The sequence below is a fragment of the Zea mays genome, chromosome 4 (genome assembly GCF_902167145.1).
Source record: "Zea mays cultivar B73 chromosome 4, Zm-B73-REFERENCE-NAM-5.0, whole genome shotgun sequence".
Lineage (NCBI taxonomy): Eukaryota > Viridiplantae > Streptophyta > Magnoliopsida > Poales > Poaceae > Zea > Zea mays.
Window position 1 is genome coordinate 169,043,735 of NC_050099.1, and position 15,960 is coordinate 169,059,694.

Here is a 15,960-nt window from a genome sequence, read left to right on the forward strand (position 1 = left end):
CTCTAGGTTCATCACCACACGATCCATCGCATCTAATCCTCTAACTTGCCCTTCACACTAGCAACCCACCCGATCTATCGTAGCTAAGTCATGTTCCTTGATCTTCTCCGCCCTAACCAGATAACATAATTCCATGTCTCATATACAATAAGCTCCTTCATCACACTCGTACCCAGAAGACAAGTTTGCTGAAATTTGCAAGGCCCAAGTACATACAACAGACGATGGAAGTTCAATCAAAGTGACCTGATCGAGTACGTCCAAAATTGACTGGTGTTATGTTGGATCATAGGTCAATTCGATTGGTCTCGGTCAGTTGTATGGACTTGGCTTGGGATCGATCATGCAAGATGTCCGGTGCTGGAGGACCTACCGAAAAAGACCATTTGTTGGTTCGCATCGCATCGTGCATTCGTGCTATCGTGCCCAAGAGCTGGCCGCGCCGGTGGCCGTGGGCGCGACACCGATGGGAGAAAAGAATCAGTATAGACAACACGGGCAGCAGCGACTCTGCCAGTCCGCCTACCGCGAACCGCGCCAAAGGACCAAGAATTCCACAGGTTTTAGATGATGGGCTCGCCCTCCGGCGCACTTGGTCATGTCGCGCGTCGCACTCGCTCCGCCGAGGACGGCGGGCCGATTTGTCCTCCTTATTTAGGCACCGTCTTTTGTCCCCATCCGAGCCGAACCAAGGCGCCATGGGCTCCCCCGTGGTGCGGCACGCGCTCCTCTTGTCACTCCTCTGCGCCGGAGCACTCGGTTTCTTGCTCTGCTGCCATGGCGCCGCGGTAGCGCCGGCCTACGTCACCGTCTCCGCCGCCAGCTTCGCGCCGTCCTCAACGTGCAGCGCCTCCGACCCAGGTATTGCCAGCCAGCCTGATCAATTGTTTCAGTTTCTCTTTCCGCTGTGTGTGTGTGTGTTTGTTGGGACTTGGGAGCTTCGGTTTCGATAGGCGTTGATTCGCTGGCTGGAATTCGGCGATGTTTCAGTTGCGCCGCAGCAGAACGACACGTTCACCGTGCTGCGGCTGACGCACCGGCACGGGCCGTGCGCCCCCTTGCGGGCGTCCTCCCTGGCGGCCCCGTCGGTCGCTGACACGCTGCGCGCGGACCAGCGCCGGGCGGAGCACATACTGAGGAGGGTGTCGGGGCGCGGCGCGCCTCAGCTGTGGGACTATAAGGCGGCGGCGGCGACGGTGCCGGCGAACTGGGGGTACGACATCGGCACGTCCAACTACGTGGTGACGGCGAGCCTCGGCACGCCGGGCATGGCGCAGACGCTGGAGGTGGACACCGGCAGCGACCTGTCGTGGGTGCAGTGCAAGCCGTGCGCGGCCCCGTCGTGCTACAGGCAGAAGGACCCGCTCTTCGACCCCGCCCAGTCGTCGTCCTACGCCGCCGTGCCGTGCGGTAGGTCCGCGTGCGCGGGGCTGGGCATCTACGCGTCCGCCTGCTCGGCGGCGCAGTGCGGCTACGTGGTCAGCTACGGCGACGGGTCGAACACCACGGGCGTGTACAGCTCCGACACGCTGACTCTGGCGGCGAACGCCACGGTGCAGGGCTTCTTGTTCGGCTGCGGGCACGCGCAGAGCGGCGGGCTGTTCACCGGCATCGACGGGCTTCTCGGATTCGGCCGCGAGCAGCCGTCGCTCGTGCAGCAGACGGCGGGCGCGTACGGCGGGGTCTTCTCCTACTGCCTCCCGACGAAGTCGTCCACCACGGGGTACCTGACGCTGGGCGGGCCGTCCGGCGTAGCGCCGGGCTTCTCCACGACGCAGCTGCTGCCGTCGCCGAACGCGCCGACATACTACGTTGTGATGCTGACGGGCATCAGCGTCGGCGGGCAGCCGCTGAGCGTGCCCGCGTCGGCGTTCGCCGCCGGGACGGTGGTGGACACCGGCACGGTCATCACCCGCCTGCCCCCGGCCGCGTACGCGGCGCTGCGGTCCGCGTTCCGCAGCGGCATGGCCTCGTACCCGTCCGCGCCGCCGATCGGGATCCTGGACACGTGCTACAGCTTCGCTGGGTACGGCACCGTGAACCTCACGAGTGTGGCGCTCACGTTCAGCAGCGGCGCGACCATGACGCTGGGCGCCGACGGGATCATGTCGTTCGGCTGCCTCGCGTTCGCGTCCAGCGGCAGTGACGGTAGCATGGCCATCCTCGGCAACGTTCAGCAGCGTTCGTTCGAGGTGCGAATCGACGGCTCCTCCGTCGGGTTCAGACCCAGCTCTTGCTGATCCATCTACTCACCGATTAACAGCCGTCGACTTCTGATTACACATTACTGCTAGTTGTAAGTACAGCAAGTATATGCGTGTACGCACGTAAGTACACGAACGTATAGATATATGTACATGACAGTACAGACAATACATGTGAGTATATACCGTACACTGTCACTGATACATAGTAGCGGTGAAAGTTCTTTAGTTGCTGGAATTAAGAGGCTTAAGGGGATGTTTGAATGCACTAGAGCTAATAGTTGGTGGCTAAAATTAGTTGAAGACATCCAAACACTCTAGCTAGTAGTTCAACTATTAGCTATTTTTAAGTAAATTAGGGGGTGTTTGAATGCACTAGAGATAATAGTTAGTGACTAAAATTAGTTGAGACATCCAAACACCTTAGCTAATAGTTTATCTATTAGCTATTTTTGGTAAATTAGTTAATAGTTAGGTAGTTATTTGTTAGCTAGCTAATTCTACTAATAATTTTTAGCCAACTAACTATTACTTCTAATACATTCAAACAACCCCTTAGTTAATAGTTACTATCAATTTGTTAGCTAGCTAATTCCACTAATAATTTTTTAGCTAACTAATTATTAGCTCTAGTGCATTCAAACACACCCTAAACGTGTTGACACATCACACATTCCAATTGATTCGACGTTGCTTTATACAAGGTGGTCTATTATCAATTTATCATTGCTTTACGCACTGTTAGAAATAGAGATGCCAATGGAAACAATCCGATACCCATTAACACGTGGGGAATTAGAGGTGCGGCCTAATAGACAATAAACGCAACAACTAACACTGCCTCTCTCAACTCTCTAAAGCACGTATTCACCCAACCTAAGCGGCCAGCGGCCAGCCGCCCCACCCACCAGTCCATGTGTCACTTTGTTTTCCCGGTTTGTATGGTTAAACAATATTTTTCTTGTTACGTGTTAGATTTATTGGTGATGTATTGTTGTTGGCTATCGTGTGGCTGTTAATGTTATATAGAATATAATATGATAATACTTTTCCTTATTCGAGATGATGACCCATTGGGACCTGATACTCAAATAGAGATGGGTATGTGATGAATCTTATACCCATGATGGGTATGAGTATAAGGATGGGATGAGCAAAGCTTTATAGGAATGAGTATGAGGTGCCCAAAACCGGTAAGAAATTTCTCATTGACACCTCTAGTTAGGAAGGCGTGTGGGCCTACTCTGCCATGTGTTTTGTAGTGGTGACCGATAACTTCTAAGGGCATGTTTATCAACAAGAAGATTAGAGGGGATTGAGGAGGTAGAATCTCTTTCCTATTTAAATTTGAATAGAAAGTGAATTCTAGCCCTCTCCAATTCCCTAACTCTGAAACGTACCCCAAGTATTCTCTCCATAAGATTGAACTTTGGCACAAAATGGCGACGAGTAGCATGTGAAGGCATCGCGAACTAGAATCCCATGAAAAGACGAATAATATGTTATAATGTTTCATTTGTGGAGGACTAAGGGCGTGATTGGTATGGCTATGCTCCACTTCAAAGTTGCTCCACTCCAAAACTCTAGCTAGAGCAGTTCTACTCCAATTGTTTTCTCATAACCAGCGACAATGTCATGTACATAACTCTAAACTCTGTCTATGTTGTTTTTTAAAGTCTTAGGAGCAGGAAAAGAGGTACTCCAAAAATTTATATTGTACAAAACTTCATGAAGTTTATAACTCTGGAGTTAGAGTGTTTGTCAAGCTCTTGCCAGCTCCTCTTTAGAGTTATTCTTTATAGCCATGCCAAATAAGCCCTAAATTTTGTTTCAATATTAGTAGTAGTAGCAGCAGTAATAATAATAATAGGATAATATAGAAACATATGTTATGGCAATTAACTTTCCATATTTATAATTTTAATTTATACTTACACTAGTAAATGTGTCCTCCAAGTTGCCATAGAATCTAATATACTACCTCCATTCGTTAATTCATTTTTGAACTAAAACACAACAAATACAAAAGAACATAGAGAGTATAATAGACTTCATCTTCATATATGTCATCGGAACAAGGAGAATGGGATGTAAATTCTGACACCGTAGTTCGTAGATTATGTCTATAGAGACACGACAAAAGTTTTAGTATAGAGATATTTATAGAGGTCTAGACTGTAGTAGTATAAAAGTATAATACATACTATATGTCCTTTTTGATGGACTTATTTGCTTTGGTGGGATAAGCGTGATATCCTGACCCCAGGGGATGGTGATATCCTGGGCCAATGCTTAATAAAATTAACAGAATACTCATACCAACAAGATGCATCTTTTTCAGAAGCCTATCTCGAAAGAATCTCCAAGTTAAGCGTGTTTGGCTTAGAGCAGTTTATGATGGGTGATCGACCAGGAAGTTTTCTTGGGTGTGCATGAGTGAGGACAAAGTGCGCATAAAAGACTCATGTTGGTCCGTGGGGATGGTCTATGGTCTTAGAGAGCTGACAGGAGTAAGTTCCGCTGGTCCGGGAGTGGACATGGTGTTATAAATGGTATTAGAGCCGACCCTCATGGTTTCACGGGTGTGTGTGGGCTAGGGGTTTGGGTATATGGCACATGGGGGCCTGCAGTGGTCACATGCCATGGCATATGATGACACTAGACATACATACGTGGCCAAGAGGGAAGTTTCTTGACTTATTGTTATATCCTGGCCCAATGCTTAATACAATCAATAGAGTATTCATACCAACAAGGTGCATCTTCTTTTTTAGAAGTCTATCTCGAAAGAATCTCCAAGTTAAGTGTGCTTGGCTTGAAGCAATTTGGGATGGGTGACCGACCGGGAAGATTTCTCGGGTGCATATGAGTGAGGACAAAATGTGTATAAAAGACTCGTGTTGGTCCGTAGGATGGTCTATGGTCCTAGAGAGCTGCCGGGAGTAAGTGTCGCTGGTCGAGGAGTGGACAAGGTGCTACAATAAGTTACATAGTGGAAGAACTTGGGGCAAGCTCACTCTACCTATTTCTAAGCATGTTGCTTATCTTATTAAGTGTTTTTGTTGGAATTGAAATGTTGGACCCTTAACCAATCATCCTTAAATGTTGCTCATCCTCTCCCTTTTATAGCTTAAAGAGTGGTAGAGCTTACATGTATGATTTACCTGTGCGCTATACCTGTCACCAGGCGTATCGTCCTTGTCCCACCAGAACCTCATGTTTGTACAATCGTAGAAGATATACCTCCTATTCATGCAATGCACGCTAGACATTCATCAATTAATCACTTCTGTTGAGGTGACCTTTTGAAGCCCTACTCTCTAGTATTTTGCTACTCAAATCATTGTCTCCTTGTTATAATTGCCATTGTGTCTATGAAGTATGGGTCTAAGTCTATGAAATGTGGGTCTGATAACAATTTTTGTGAACCTCTTTCGTGGTGATGGAAAATATCAAAATCTCTCGACTTAGAGTGAGAGTGCCTGTCCTAATGGCACCAGTACAATGTAATAGGAGTTTAGTATGGTTCCTCGCATTTTTAATATATGAAAGTACATCCATACTACCTAGCCATAGATATAGTGATTTTATCATTCCTTGGTGGTAATAGGCATGATTGCTTGACCAAGTATGGTCTTAAATGCAACAACACACCTACACAGTGGCAACAAGTATATTTACCCCCTAAGAGTATGCTAGGGTAAAGAGGACATATCCTGTGCAATCACTCATTTTGGTGCAAGCGTGCAATCAAACTATCCAGATCATCCAATCCAGATCCAACGGTTTCATATGGAAAGGGTTAAAAGTAAAATAGGTACTATGTTTTAGGTGGAAGGGGTTAAATATAAAATAACAGTCATCATTAGATCTAGATCGAATGCACCAGATCGCTTGATTGCATGCTTGCACCAAAATAAGTGATTGCATAGGATATTTTCCCTAGGGTAAAGGCCTGACCGTAATAAGGTCATCCGTCGTATTTGATGTGGTAATTGGGAGTTTTTTCCTTTGTATCCACAATTGTTTCTTGGACTAATTCCCTGTATGCCATCAAAATTTATTTTCATCCCTTATGTGCCATGGAGTGGCATATAGGGAATTTTTTTTGTGTATATGACATGTGGGGCCAGTGGAACACAAGAGATGAAAATAATTCCCGATGGCATACCGGGAATTGCCCCCAATAACATACTATATTTGAGACTTATCCTTGGGTGCTTAGATGTGGGGTCCATCTCCTAGGGCCACACTGTCCCTAATGGTCGATTCACATCCCCTTGTCTAAGATAAGATTATACTTACCTATCCTAAGTCCTTAACTTTTATAGGGCCCTAGGTCCCAGTTGCCCTCAAAATACGAAGTTAGGGATTCTAGGGACCCCGAGGCCAATAAAAGAGTCCGAAGCGGCTAAGCATTGTTAGTGCTTGGGGTCAGACTGCCCTAAGCATATGTGTCGGGGACCATAATTAGGGGTACCCTCAAGGCTCCTAATTCTCAGCTGGTAACCCCCATCAGCACAAAGCTGCAAAGGCCTGATGGGTGCGATTAAGTCAGGGATCAGTCCATTCGAGGGACTCGATCACGCCTCGCTCGAGCCTAGCCTCGGACAAGGGCGGCCGACCCCGGAGGGTTTCCGTCTCGCCCGAGGCCCCCCTCCAGCGGCGAACGTATTTCCGGCTCGCCCGAGGCCCTGTCTTCGCCAAGAAGCAACCCTGACCAAATCGCCGCACCGACCGACCAAATCGCAGGAGCATTTAATGCAAAGGTAGCCTGACACCTTTATCCTGACACACGCCCCCCAGCTGGCAGAGCCGAAGTGACCGTCGTCACTTCGCCGCTCCACTGACCGGCCTGACAGAAGGACAGCGCCGCCTGCGCCACTCCGACTGCGGTGCCACTTGACAGAGTGAGACTGACAGGCAGTCAGGCCCGGCCAAAGGCACCATAGGAAGCTCCGCTCCGCCCGACCCAGGGCTCGGACTCGGGCTAAGTCCCGGAAGACGGCGAACTCCGCCCGACCCAGGGCTCGGACTCGGGCTAAGTCCCGGAAGACGGCGAACTCCGCCCGACCCAGGGCTCGGACTCGGGCTAAATCCCGGAAGACGACAAACTCCGCCCGACCCAGGGCTCGGACTCGGGCTAAGTCCCGGAAGACGGCGAACTCCGCTCCGCCCGACCTAGGGCTCGGACTCGGGCTAAGTCCCGGAAGACGGCGAACTCCGCTCCGCCCGACCCAGGGCTCGGACTCGGGCTCAGCCCCAGAAGACGACGAACTCTGCTCCGCCCGACCCCAGGGCTCGGACTATGCCCCGACCTCAGCCGACGGTCTCCGCCTCGCCCGACCCAGAGGCTCGGACCCGACCACGGCCACGGAAGACAGACTCGACCTCGGCTTCGGAGGAGCTTCCACATTGCCCAACCTAGGGTGCAGACCAGCCACGTCAACAGGAGGCGCCATCATCATCCTACCCCGAGCTGACTCGGGCCGCAGGGAACAAGACCGGCGTCCCATCTGGCTCGCTCCGCCAGATGGGCAATGATGGCGCCCCGCATACTCTATGACGACTGCGGCTCTCAGCCCCCTTACGAAAGCAAGAGGACGTCAGCAAGGACCCAACCGCTCCGACAGCTGTCCCTCCGTCAGGTTCCAGCACTCCTCCGACGGCCACGACATCACACCAGCAGGGTGCCAAAATCTCTCCGGCTGCCACGATGGCACGTACTTAGGGCGCTAGCTCTCCTCCGCTAGACACGTAGCACTCTGCTATACCCCCCGTTGTACACCTGGATCCTCTCCTTACGCCTATAAAAGGAAGGACCAGGGCCCTCTTAGAGAGGGTTGGCCGCGCGGGGACGAGGACGAGACACGCGCTCGCTTGAAGCCGCTCGCTCCCTCTCTCGCGTGGACGCTTGTAACCCCCTACTGCAAGCGCACCCGACCTGGGCGCGAGACGAACACGAAGGCCGCGGGATTCCCACCTCTCTCACGCCGGTCTCCGGCCGCCTCGCTCTCCCCCCTTCACGCTCGGCCTCGCGCTCGACCCATCTGGGCTGGGGCACGCGGCGACATTCACTCGTCGGCCTAGGGACCCCCCGGTCTCGAAACGCCGACAGTTGGCGCGCCAGGTAGGGGCCTGCTGCGTGTTGACGAACAGCCTCCCGTCAAGCTCCAGATGGGCAGTCTCCAGCAACCTCTTCAACCCGGGACGGTGCTCCGTTTTGGGAGTCTTGAGTTCATGTCCCTCGACGGCAGCTACGACATGATACTCCTTCCACCGCCGTGCGACAACGACAATGGCGGCCGACAGCCCGCCCATCGGCGGCGGAATCGACGATGTCTTCCCCGCGTGGTGGAAGAACAACGTTCGAGCTCACCCCGTCCTCTCCCCTGCCGACGGAGGAGGAGGCGGGGCAACCAAGGCCAAGCAGGAGGCAGCGCCTCGTCGGCTGTCGAGCGAGTCGACGGCCCCAGCGCCCCAACGGGGGGCGCGTCGGGCATCGACCTCGCGTTTGAGGCGAAGGCGAGCGCCGTCTCCCCGCGACACACCAATCTCGAGCAAGCGGGCGATGCCAGCACGCTCGCGAAAAGCCTGCTGGACGTCACCCTCGTACCTGAGATGATGGCGCAGTCAGCCCCCGACGTGACCTCATCGCCGCCCGTCGACCAGAAGGTACCGACCGATTCCCATCCCATGTCTTTCGGATTCAGCCTCAACCCGCCTAGCGACTTCGCTTTGGCGGACGCTCTCGTAGAGGCAAGTCCAAACCCTCTGGGGTTTCGTATGCGGTCACCTTGGGACCGGCTGACGGACGTCTCGACCTACGGGCCCTCTGGGTCCGGGGAAGACGACGAACCCAGCATCTGTTGGGATTTCTCTGGACTTGGCAACCCTAGTGCCATGCGGGACTTCATGACCGCATGCGACTACTGCCTTTCCGACTGTTCCGACGGTAGCCGTAGCCTCGGCGACGAGGACTGCGGCCCAAGTCGCGAATGCTTCCACGTCGATCTAGGGGGTCCCTCCAAAGGCAACCATCTCGGCATGCCGGAGGACGGTGACCTCCCTAGGCCGGTGCCTCGCGTTGACATCCCACGGGAGCTAGCTGTGGTCCCCGTTCAGGCGGGGGGGGCATGACCCACAGCTCGAGCAAATCCGTGGGGTGCAGGCCAGGCTCGACGAGGGAGCAGGAGCGCTTGAGCCGATCCGTCGGGACGTCGGGCAGGCATGGGCGGGCCAACCTCCGGCCGGAGAAATACGTCATCTACCCTAGGGCTTCCAGCACCGCATCACCGACGACGTCAGGGTCAGGCCACCACCCGCATCCAGTGGGGTCGGCCAGAACCTGGCGGCAGCAGCAATGCTTCTTCGCGCGATGCCGGAGCCATCAACCACCGAGGGGCGGCGAATCCAGGGAGAGCTCAAGAATCTCCTGGAAGGCGTCGCGGTCCGACGGGCCAAGAGCTCCGCCTCCCGAAGGCAGGGGTACCCCTCGGAACCTCATGCCGCGACTTCCCGATTCATGCGGGAAGCCTCGGTCTACACCGGGCGCACGCGCAACGCCGCGCCTGCGGCCCCGGGTCGCCTCGGCAACGAGCACCATCACCGCGACCGTCGGGCCCACCTCGATGAGAGGGTGCACCGAGGCTACCACCCCAGGCGTGGGGGACGCTACGACAGCGGGGAGGATCGAAGTCCCTCGTCCGAACCACCCGGTCCGCAAGCCTTCAGCCGAGCCATCCGACGGGCGCCGTTCCCGACCCGGTTCCGACCCCCGACTACTATCACAAAGTACTCGGGGGAGACGAGACCGGAACTGTGGCTCGCGGACTACCGTCTGGCCTGCCAACTGGGTGGAACGGATGATGACGACCTCATCATCCGCAACCTCCCCCTGTTCCTCTCCGACACCGCTCGCGCCTGGTTGGAGCACCTGCCTCCGGGGCAGATCTCCAAATGGGACGACCTAGTCCAAGCTTTCGCCGGCAATTTCCAGGGCACGTACGTGCGCCCCGGGAATTCCTGGGACCTCCAAAGCTGCCGACAGCAGCCGGGAGAGTCTCTCCAAGACTACATCCGGCGATTCTCGAAGCAGCGCACCGAGCTGCCCAACATCACCGACTCGGATGTCATCGGCGCGTTCCTCGCTGGCACCACCTGCCGCGACCTGGTGAGCAAGCTGGGTCGCAAGACCCCCACCAGGGCGAGCGAGCTGATGGACATCGCCACCAAGTTCGCCTCCGGCCAGGAGGCGGTCGAGGCTATCTTCCAAAGGGACAAGCAGCCCCAGGGCCGCCCATCGGAAGATACTCCCGAGGCGTCAACTCAGCGCGGCGCCAAGAAGAAGGGCAAGAAGAAGTCGCAAGCGAAACGCGACGCCGCCGACGCGGACCTTGTCGCCGCCGCCGAGTACAAGAACCCTCGGAAGCCCCCCGGAGGTGCCAACCTCTTCGACAAGATGCTCAAGGAGCCGTGCCCCTATCACCAGGGGCCCATCAAGCACACCCTTGAGGAGTGTGTCATGCTTTGGCACCACTTCCACAGGGCCGGGCCACCCGCGGAGGGTGGCAAGGCCCGTGACGACGACAAGAAGGAAGATCACCAGGCAGGAGAGTTCCCCGAGGTCCGCGACTGCTTCATGATCTACGGTGGGCAGGAGGCGGATGCCTCGGCTCAGCACCGCAAGCAAGAGCGCCAGGAGGTCTGTTCGGTGAAGGTGGCGGCGCCAGTCTACCTAGACTGGTCCGACAAGCCCATCACCTTCGGCCAAGCCGACCAACCCGACCATGTGTCGAGCCGGGGAAATACCCGCTCGTCGTCGACCCCATCATCGGCGACGTCAGGCTCACCAAGGTCCTCATGGACGGAGGCAGCAGCCTCAACATCATCTACGCCGAGACCCTCGGGCTCCTGTGTGTTGATCTGTCCTTTGTCCGGGCAGGCGCTGCGCCCTTCCATGGGATCATTCCCGAGAAGCGCATCCAGCCCCTCGGACAGCTCGACCTTCCCGTCTGCTTCGGAACACCCTCCAACTTCCGAAGGGAGACCCTGACGTTCGAGGTGGTCGGGTTCCGAGGAACCTACCACGCGGTACTGGGGAGGCCATGCTACACGAAGTTCATGGCCGTCCCCAACTACACTTACCTGAAGCTCAAGATGTCGGGCCCCAACGGGGTCATCACCGTCGGCCCCACGTACAAACACGCGTTCGAATGCGACGTGGAGTGCGTGGAATACGCCGAGGCCCTCGCCGAGTCCGAGGCCCTCATCGCCGACCTGGAGAGCCTCTCGAAGGAGGTGCCGGACGTGAAGCGTCATGCCGGAAACTTTGAGCCAGCGGAGATGGTTAAGTCCGTCCCCCTCGACCCCAGCAGTGACGCCTCCAAGCAAGTCCGGATCGGCTCCGAGCTCGGTCCCAAATAGGAAGCAGTGCTCGTCGACTTTCTCCACGCGAACGCCGACGTCTTCGCGTGGAGTCCCTCGGACATGCCCGGCATACCGAGGGATGTCGCCGAGCACTCGCTGGACATCCGAGCTGGAGCCCGACCCGTTAAGCAGCCTCTGCGCCGATTCGACGAGGAGAAGCGCAGAGCCATAGGCGAGGAGATCCACAAGCTAATGGCGGCAGGGTTCATCAAGGAGGTATTCCATCCCGAATGGCTTGCCAACCCTGTGCTTGTGAGAAAGAAAGGGGGGAAATGGCGGATGTGTGTAGACTACACTGGTCTCAACAAAGCATGTCCGAAGGTTCCCTACCCTCTGCCTCGCATCGACCAAATCGTGGATTCCACTGCTGGGTGCGAAACCCTGTCTTTCCTCGATGCCTACTCGGGGTATCACCAAATCAGGATGAAAGAGTCCGACCAGCTCGCGACTTCTTTCATCACACCCTTCGGCATGTACTGCTATGTCACCATGCCGTTCGGCTTGAGGAATGCGGGCTCGACGTACCAGCGGTGCATGAACCATGTGTTCGGCGAACACATCGGCCGCACGGTCGAGGCCTACGTCGATGACATCGTAGTCAAGACGAGGAAAGCCTCCGACCTCCTTTCCGACCTTGAAGTAACATTCCGATGTCTCAAGGCGAAGGGCGTCAAGCTCAATCCCGAAAAGTGTGTTTTCGGGGTGCCCCGAGGCATGCTCTTGGGGTTCATCGTCTCCGAGCGGGGCATCGAAGCCAACCCGGAGAAGATCGCAGCTATCACCAGCATGGGGCCCATCAAGGACTTGAAAGGCGTACAGAGGGTCATGGGATGCCTCGCGGCTCTGAGCCGCTTCATCTCACGCCTCGGCGAAAGAGGTCTACCTCTGTACCGCCTCTTAAGGAAGGCCGAGTGCTTCACTTGGACCCCTGAGGCTGAGGAAGCCCTCGGGAACCTGAAGGCGCTCCTCACGAAGGCGCCTATCTTGGTACCCCCACCTGCCGGAGAAGCCCTCTTGGTCTACGTCGCCGCGACCACTCAGGTGGTTAGCGCCGCGATTGTGGTCGAGAGGCAAGAAGAGGGGCATGCATTGCCCGATCAGAGGCCAGTTTACTTCGTCAGCGAGGTACTGTCCGAAACCAAGATCCGCTACCCACAAGTTCAGAAGCTGCTGTATGCGGTGATCCTAACGCGGCGGAAGCTGCGACACTACTTCGAGTATCGCCCGGTAACTGTGGTGTCATCCTTCCCCTGGGGGAGATCATCCAGTGCCGGGAGGCCTCGGGTAGGATTGCAAAGTGGGCGGTGGAAATCATGGGCGAGACGATCTCGTTCGTTCCTCGGAAGGCCATCAAGTCCTAGGTCTTGGCGGACTTCGTAGCTGAATGGGTCGACACTCAGCTCCCAACAGCTCCGATCCAGCCGGAGCTCTGGACCATGTTCTTCGACGGGTCGTTGATGAAGACAGGAGCCGGCGCAAGCCTACTCTTCATCTCGCCCCTCGGGAAGCACCTACGCTACGTGCTACGCCTCCATTTCCCGGCATCCAACAATGTGGCTGAGTATGAAGCTCTGGTCAACGGGTTACGGATCGCCATCGAGCTAGGGGTCCGACGCCTCGACGCTCGCGGTGACTCGCAGCTCGTCATCGACCAAGTCATGAAGAACTCCCACTGCCGCGACCCGAAGATGGAGGCCTACTGCGATGAGGTTCGACGCCTGGAAGACAAGTTCTACGGGCTCGAGCTCAACCACATCGCTCGGCGCTACAACGAGACTGCGGACGAGCTAGCTAAAATAGCCTCGGGGCGAACGACGGTTCCCCCGGACGTCTTCTCCCGGGATCTGCATCAACCCTTCGTCAAGATCGACGACACGCCCGAGCCCGAGGCACCCTCGGCCCAGCCCGAGGTACCCTCGGATCATTCCGAGGCACCCTCGGCTCGGCCTGAGGTATCCTCGGTTCAACCCGAGGTACCCTCGGCCCCCGAGGGCGAGACGCTGCACGTCGAGGGGGAGCAAAGCGGGGTCACGCCTGATCAAAACTGGCAGACCACGTACCTGCAATATCTCCACCGAGGAGAGCTACCCCTCGACCGAGCCGAGGCTCGGCGGGTGGCGCGGCGCGCCAAGTCATTCATCTTGCTGGGTGATGAGAAGGAGCTCTACCACCGCAGCCCCTCCGGCATCCTCCAGCGATGCATCTCCATGGCCGAAGGTCAGGAACTCCTGCGAGAGATACACTCGGGGGCTTGTGGCCATCACGCAGCGCCTCGAGCCCTTGTCGGGAATGCTTTCCGGCAAGGTTTCTACTGGCCGACAGCGGTGGTCGACGCCACTAGAATTGTCCGCACCTGCAAAGGGTGTCAGTTCTACGCAAGGCAGACCCACCTGCCCTCTCAGGCTCTGCAGACGATACCCATCACCTAGCCTTTTGCTGTGTGGGGTCTGGACCTCGTCGGCCCCTTGCAGAAGGCACCCGGGGGCTACACGCACCTGTTGGTCGCCATCGACAAATTCTCCAAGTGGATCGAGGTCTGACCCCTAAACAGCATCAGGTCCGAGCAGGCGGTGGCGTTCTTCACCAACATCATCCATCGCTTCGGGGTCCCAAACTCCATCATCACCGACAACGGCACCCAGTTCACCGGCAGAAAGTTCCTGGACTTCTGCAAGGATCATCACATCCGGGTGGACTGGGCCGCCGTGGCTCACCCCATGTCAAATGGGCAAGTAGAGCGTGCCAACGGCATGATTCTACAAGGGCTCAAGCCTCGGATCTACAACGACCTCAACAAGTTCGGCAAGCAATGGATGAAGGAACTCCCCTCGGTGGTCTGGAGTCTAAGGACAACGCCAAGCCGAGCCACGGGCTTCACGTCGTTCTTCCTAGTCTACGGGGCCGAGGCCGTCTTGCCCACAGACCTGGAATACGGCTCCCCGAGGGCGAGGGCCTACACCGACCAAAGCAACCAAGCTAGCCGAGAAGACTCGCTGGACCAGCCGGAGGAGGCTCGGGATAAGGCCTTACTACACTCGGTGCGATACCAGCAGTCCCTGCGACGCTACCACGCCCGAGGGGTCCGGTCCCGAGACCTCCAGGTGGGCGACCTGGTGCTTCGGCTGCGACAAGACGCCCGAGGGCGGCACAAGCTCACGCCTCCCTGGGAGGGGCCGTTCGTCATTGCCAAAGTTCTGAAGCCCGGAACATACAAGCTGGCCAACAGTCAAGGCGAGGTCTACAACAACGCTTGGAACATCCAACAGCTACATCGCTTCTACCCTTAAGATGTTTTCAAGTCGTTCATATACCTCACACCCACGCAAAGTTTAGTCATCAAGGAAGGGTCGGCCTCGCCTCGGCAAAGCCCGACCCTCCCTCGGGGGCTAAAAGGGGGGAACCCCCTCTGCGTCGAAATTTTCCTCGAAAAAAGATCTTTCCTGCCAGAATGTCTTTCGTGCTTTTTGACTACTTCGAAAGTGGATCCTGAAAACGACGGAGTACATGTAAGCAGCCAAGGCTGACCGAGCCGAGGGACTCCTACGCCTCCGGGATACGGATACCTCACTCGTCGCCTTTACACGGGGCGACTCACGCTTGGTGAAGCGGTTCAGACAACCAACAGGCGAGTCTTAGTGCTCGAAAAGGAGGAAAAAACACGGCTCCGTGCCAAAATTACATACATGTTCAGGCCTCGACAGCCACAATGAACAAACACACTGGCATCCAAAGTGCCATTACAAATGGAACTCTGGTTCCGTCCCCGCGGGTATGAACAACCTCGAGCCTGCGGGGCGACGAACACTGGGGGACCCGCCAGCGACCTCTGCAGCAGCAGCCATGGTCCCAGGACGGACGCGGCCGCCGGAGGGCTCTCGTTCGCGTTCCCGCTCAAGGGACGCGAACCAGCTATTAAAGCCAAAGAGCGGGCCGCTCCCAAGCGCACCGGCAGGTCCTCACTGCCGTCCTTGCCTCGAATGCAAGGAAGAGGGCGGAATGTTGCATCCTAGCTGGGCAGCAACAGTTCGCCTTCCCCGGCATGGCTGGAGGACATCTCCTCCGCAGAGCTGGAGGGTGTTTGCCACCACCAGAAGCTGGAAGAAGAGGTGGCCCGCCGGCCCGCGCGAGAGGTAGAGCCCCGGCTCGCCTCGCTCCCCGCCCCAGCGAGGATGACGAACACCCTCGAGGCTGAGGGCAGGACCAAGATCACAGCCCGGCTTGCCTCTCCCCATCCAGGGGCTGGAGGTCACCGTCTTGGGTGACCACCAGCGGAGGGGTGCAACCGGGCTGTGTGATGAAAATCCTTGAAGCCGAACGATGGCTGAAA

The 15,960-nt window shown here is 56.2% G+C and overlaps 1 protein-coding gene across 1 annotated transcript; it reads left to right on the forward strand.

Annotated features, from left to right (window-relative positions):
- The first annotated feature begins 405 nt into the window (after positions 1-405).
- LOC103654012 (aspartyl protease family protein At5g10770) lies at positions 406-2,432 on the forward strand. The gene is made up of 2 exons (XM_008680838.4): positions 406-861; positions 991-2,432. The coding sequence occupies exons 1-2, from the start codon at positions 699-701 to the stop codon at positions 2,238-2,240; spliced, it is 1,413 nt and encodes a 470-aa protein (XP_008679060.1). The 5' UTR covers positions 406-698; the 3' UTR covers positions 2,241-2,432.
- Positions 2,433-15,960: the final 13,528 nt, after the last annotated feature.